Genomic DNA, 6,000 nt, shown 5'->3' on the forward strand with positions numbered 1-6,000 from the left:
TATGGCAGGGATTGGGGCCTAGGGACTATTAGACCACCTGGAAATCTTTTTTATTTAATATCGGCATGGGGGCCGGGATGGCATATTTAAGTAGGATCAGGGCCGATGCAGGAAGCAGTTCAGTGCCGGGTAGTCAGGTTGGAGAGAGAGAAAGGGAGCTGCTGGACACCAGTTCTTCTTAACTAACCCTTCTACATTACCCCGGACTTGGTGAAAAGTTTTACACACTAAATGCACGTGATAAACTTTCTTTTTTTTAACACGGCTACGGGGTAATTAATGACTACATTAACCTGCAATTAAATGCATGTTAATGTGGTCTGCGGTAATAGTTTCAGCGTGAGTTAACACCTGCACTGAAACCAGTTGAGCATAGCTCGACTTGTAAAACTGTGTTAAAGCTGAGCTAATGCTTTGTACCTTGGCCCCAAAGTAATCCTGGGAACCAGCAATCTTTCTCAGGACTGGTGCAAGGGTATTGGGCGAGCTAGGTGAACGTTCATCCTTACACCCTCCTCACTCAATTAACTTTCAGGCCCCTAATCTGCTTCCCCTCCAAGACATCATGGCTTAAATATTATGCACACTCTAATTATGAGAGCAATTTCCAAAAGTAATTTACCCTGATAAATGGTAAAAATATGCATTGATGGTTCTTTGAGTTTCTGTGGCTGGCAGGATTTATTCTTTCACTTTGACTACAGCTGGTCTTTGCTGCCTCCAGAAGCTGCTGCCCTAGGCAACTCCTAGTCTTGCCAAATGGTTGGGCCAACCCTGGTCTTTCTTCTTTTGTTGAATCCCCATGATAAATAAGAATACCGTGATTTGGATTAAGAGCTAAAAGACTATTGATATTCTTGTTTTCAATTAACCAACTTAAAATCAGAGAAGAAAAAAAAGCAGCTTTTGGTCAGGTGGCAGCCCTATGTCAAAAGGACCAGGTACATACAGCCCTGATTTTACCCTATTGCATGTATGGACATACATAGTAAGGTAGTAAATGACAGCAGATAAAGACCTGCATGGTCCAGCCACACTTGATCTTCATTTGTCTTTTGCCATTTACAGGGCACTGACAATGGAAGTCTGCCTGTCACTGGCCTTAGTTCTCAGCTACTGGAGTTGCCAACTTTTAGTTCTGATTTCCATGGGAACCTCAAAGAGATAATTTGAGCTAGAAGTCCATGCAACAGAGGAAAACCAGGAATTGATTTCTGGTTTCTTAATTCCTATGACATGAAGTCAAGTGGCAAACCGAATCAAAAATGAAATATGATCCTTCCATAAAAAATTTCTGTATTGCCACGTACCCTATAAAATACCCTAAGGAAAAAGTTATCTAACATGAAATGTCATTTCCAGCTTCCAGTTATCAAAAGAAAACACACATTTTATTTCAATTACAAAGCTGCTCTCTGTTTGCAGAAATTCTCTCTCCTTTCTGAGAATCATTAGATTATTGACAGACCATGCAGGCGAGTCCTGCTTACACTTCATTCTGTTTTTGCCTATTTCATTGGCCCTCTTCTAAAATAGTTGCTTCAACCTCATATTTGGTGATTTTTCATTAGCAACTAATAGGTCATCAAGATGCACAATGAACCAATCTAAACGACATTTCAAATAGGGCAAAAAAGTTGGAGCTTGGGCAAGAGTTTGCACTAATACCACAACCTAGAGCTGTGCGCAAACAAAAGTCCTCATCTCTTTTTCCTCTCTTTCGATGTGTTCCTTTAGGGTTTTTTTTTTTCGTCTTTTTAATTAACTGACCTTAAAAACAAGTTACAGCTGGAAAAGCAATACAGACTATGCAGCTTTTGCCAGTGCTGACGTGTGACCCCGTGCCCAGGGGTGTCACACTCCCTGAGCCATCTGATTGGTTCCCAGAGACCCGCCCTCTCCCCACCTCCAAGAAAACCCACCAGTCCTGGCTTTCAGAAATCTGTCTGGCACGCAGAGCAAGGAGCTGAGATTATTGAGCAGGGAGAGAAGGGGGGGGGGGGGGGGGGGGGGGGGAAGAAAAGAAAAGTTACCAGTTTATTTATGGGCAGCTGTGACGAGACTTAAGTGTCTTAAATTACTGTGCCTGCAAAGAGTTTGTCGAACACACCTGCGTTTTGTTTGCCGATATTGACCATTCGCTTTTGGGAGCTGGTTGTCCGGCTTCGTTTCAGTAATTCTTTTTATTCCTTTTCACAGTTAGAAATGTTTGCGTAGGGGTATCCATAATCTTGTGCACTACAGAACGAATGCTTTCTACAGCACATTGTCTGCAAAATACACAGGGATTTCAAGGACGCAGTATGCATTTATATGGTTATGATCATACACTTGCAAATAAAAGCGAAAAGGTTATGTAATAGCGTATAAGGCCAGTACATTTTTCTTATATAAGTAGCTGGCGCATCAAATACAGATCTGTTTTGGAGGACTGGACACTTCTTCCTGCATGTAAAGGATTAACAAGATTAAAAGGTTTCTTGCAATCTTTTTTGCTGTCTCCCTGAAACCGATATGGTTGCAGATCTTTAATTGCACCTAAGTGCATTGATCTGTAAGCATTGCAGAACTTTTCCAAGGTAAATTTTACATTGGTTACATGCCCTGACCATTGAAGCTGGGACTTACTTTACTCCCCCACCCCACCATCCTTAATGCTATACACTTTATGTTAACATGAACCCCTCCTCACTCATGCCTTTTAATCAAAAGCATTGCGTAACATAATACACAACACAGTAATTGGCACTAAATAGTATTAACAACTGTATAAATTGGTAACCAGAAAATTTGAATAGTAACAACCTGAGCTACACTTAAAATATTATGACAAAAAACACCCACCACCACTACTACTCGCCTCGTCAGCTAAGGAGCCCAGCCCATAGTTAAGTGGATTCCCTTCAAGACAAGCTTTTGGACTTGTCTCTTCTTGGGATTCTGTTGAAAACAAAGCACGTGTTTTGGCAGCTAAAGAAATAAAACAAATATTTCGTTTGTCATCAGTTTTTTTTCGTGAAGAAAGACATTAATATTACCAGTCAGCTGCAGAATCACAAATTGGCATGAGACCATGATGCAAAACCTGCAACATGCATTGTATCTCTTCTAAATGTTTCGTGTCATTTCATACGTTAATGTTTAAAAAAACAAATGCAAAAATAAAAAAAACAGCTAAAAACTGAGCTAAGCAATATGGAATTTATAGCACGTGGGCAAACCTTCAGAACATTAGACTGCCTTCCCTCTTTGCAAAGCAGCTCAGATAAAAAGCTCATGAAAATGTCTTGCCAAGCGCCCTGGGCTTAGCAATAGAGGAGAAGCCAAGCCTAATTTTGTGCTTGCCCCTCCCTTTGCACCACAAGCCTTTCTGCCTTCCTTGGTACTTATTTGTTCTCTGAGACTTGATTATTTCAGTCCTCTGCATAAAATTACACTCTACCAGCGTTCTTTAAATAAAGATTTCCCCTTTTGATAGCATCACTTTCAATGCATCCGAGCATGTATGTTTTGCATTTGTTATAATATCCAGAAAAAAAAAGCCATGGAAAAACAAACACGCTGCTAGATTAGTGCAGTGTGGAGTGAAAGTGTTCTTTGGGGGAACAGCCAAAGATGCCAACTCAACGCCATTTGAACAAAAATGTTAAATGACTATGTTCCAGTTACTTCCTCCCCAACGTCTTTGACTGTTAAACAAAGGAATAACATGTGCAGGAGTATTATCCTTACCTACCCCCTTCCCTATTCAAAAATGAGCCCTACAGCTTTAGCAGAAGGGGAGAAAGTACAGAAGTTAGTTCTAGCTGCATTCCTGCTGCTTTTTCTCAACCCACTGTGCGATTTTCTTCACCATCAGTGCTCTGGAATCTTACTAGAGTTCTGTGAGAAACTCAGACTAACCGGCAAAGTAAGTTTAAATAAAATACTGTATTCCACTCAGACTTGTTTTATTTTAAACTAACAAAGATCACTCCCACCTCCCTAAAGTAAATGTTTTCTAAAAAGAAACCCTAAAAAAGGCACTAATAGCCCCCTCAGCAGCCCATACACATCCAGCAAAAATAATTTCACAGCATCAATTGAACATAAAGTATTTTGCACAATAATGCTCTGTATTTAACAAAGAATACAATTACGTAACAACAAAATATATGTGCAAGCATTGCACACATGATGGTAACCTACAGAAAAAGGGCTGGAATCAGCGCAAGTTTGGAATTTGGGAGAAGTAATAATACATGCTACTCATAACTGAACTTTTTTTAGTGCATTTCACAGTTCTTATTATAGGCTCTTTATGTCAAAATATGGGTCTGCTTCTCGGCTGTGAAATAATGCATTAGAACTTCTCTGCAGTGTGAGGACTCAGCTTTAACCTTCATCCATGTAGCGAACACACCATCGCTTACCTGTACTGATCAAACTGAGCATATTTCATCCAGTCCAGGGGGTTGCTTTCATAAGCTTCCATTATGTTCTGCACCTCTTCCACATTAATTTTATCACTGGAAAAAATCTGGTGCAGAATCTGAATCAATTCGTCTAGGGTCTGTGGCTTTAACACCTCTGTCTGCTCCATAATGCACTTTCTTTCCACAAAACTCTGAGCAACGGGAGGAATTTTTTTACAAAGCTTTGCAACCGCCCACCCTCTTTGCACAGTGAGCTAGCGCTGCTGAGCTGCCTTCTCTATTTATGCTTTCAAAAGTACAGTGGAACATACCAATTGCTCCAGGGAGGGGAGGGGGGGCACAGCAAGTTTGATTACTTATAGTATCTTTGATTGTTTTGATAGCACAGATGTCTTTCTTCATGCACTGAAAGACTCAGACTTTTCCCCACACCTTTTTGACTTTGCATGCTTTATGAATGTTGGACTCTGGTTGTTCTCTACACTCTTTTGTTTTTATTGTATCATGTAGAGCAGCTACAATGCTGTGCTGATACAAATTTTGTATTTCATGCTTTGAAACACTCCCCTCTTATGTTATTACGCTCCGCTTTATTTTAAGGAGCCGAATCATTTTCACTACATGCGGAAAGACAAGATGATATAGAAATGTAGACCAGTCTGATTTGCTCTCCTGTCTGGGCATTCTGCTTCCCAGCGACCCCTACCCCCCCCCCCCCCCCCCAATACCTTACCTTATCCCTCCAACTCCCTCTCATACCTTGAAAACCGGTCCTTCATCTCGAGGTCTCGAGAAACGCCGCCTTTAGATACATAGGACCCAAACTTTGGAACTTGCCCCTCTCCATCAGAAACCAACCAACCAACACTCACCTCTTTTAAGGAACAAGCCCTACCTTTTGCTAGAGTCCTTCCCCCCCTCCACTATCTAGGTCTCTGCTCAGCTATATTCTGTCTAGTACCTTCTTTTCTCTTAACTCCTTTTTATTGAGGGTAATGTGTGGTATATCAAGTGGCATAAATAAACAAACATAGTTAATAGAAGTATAAATGAGACAGTAGTTCCTAAAGTGTATTTTGGAGCATTTTGACAGAAACTTTGGTAGGCTAATTATTAAATACCTTCAACAGGTGGGAAGTGTGTTGTAGTTTTTAAAGCATCACATGCAGTAAAGTTTTGCAGTTACAATGTGTTATGTAATCCCTGGTCCATTTGTTTCACATACTTTAGGAGCTGTGGAGACATATTTCACCTTCAGGGGTTTCCAGCTTCTTCTTGAGGAAATGGGCTTTCTAAGATCCTTAGGCTTAAATCCTTCAGGACCAGATGATCAAAAGCAAACGCAGGGGCTAGAGGCCATTAGCAGTAGACTAGCACCTGCGTTTGCCTGCACCCCAGGCCCAGAACCGGCAAGTGCGTGCAATAATGCGCTCACTGGCTCTGAACGCTAATAGCATGCAAATGCATACTAAACAGGGACATTTGTATTCCTCTCCAATGCTTTTTGAGGACATGGTCTGGCATTCCTTGGCTGAGTCTCCAGAAGAAGCCACTGCAAAACAAGTCCCCATTGGGTCCTCAGCCG

At 41.2% G+C, this 6,000-nt stretch overlaps 1 protein-coding gene across 1 annotated transcript in view; it reads right to left on the reverse strand.

The window, feature by feature from the left end:
• CDO1 (cysteine dioxygenase type 1) overlaps positions 1-4,665 on the reverse strand; it is a 67,347-nt gene extending 62,682 nt beyond the window's left edge. Inside the window, exon 1 of the mRNA XM_030193506.1 lies at positions 4,413-4,665. Within this exon, the coding sequence (XP_030049366.1) occupies positions 4,413-4,582 (170 nt within the window). The 5' untranslated portion in view covers positions 4,583-4,665. The remainder of the gene's footprint in view (positions 1-4,412) is intronic.
• Positions 4,666-6,000: the final 1,335 nt, after the last annotated feature.

This window comes from Microcaecilia unicolor, chromosome 2 (assembly GCF_901765095.1).
Source record: "Microcaecilia unicolor chromosome 2, aMicUni1.1, whole genome shotgun sequence".
In the NCBI taxonomy this organism is placed as follows: Eukaryota; Metazoa; Chordata; class Amphibia; order Gymnophiona; family Siphonopidae; genus Microcaecilia; species Microcaecilia unicolor.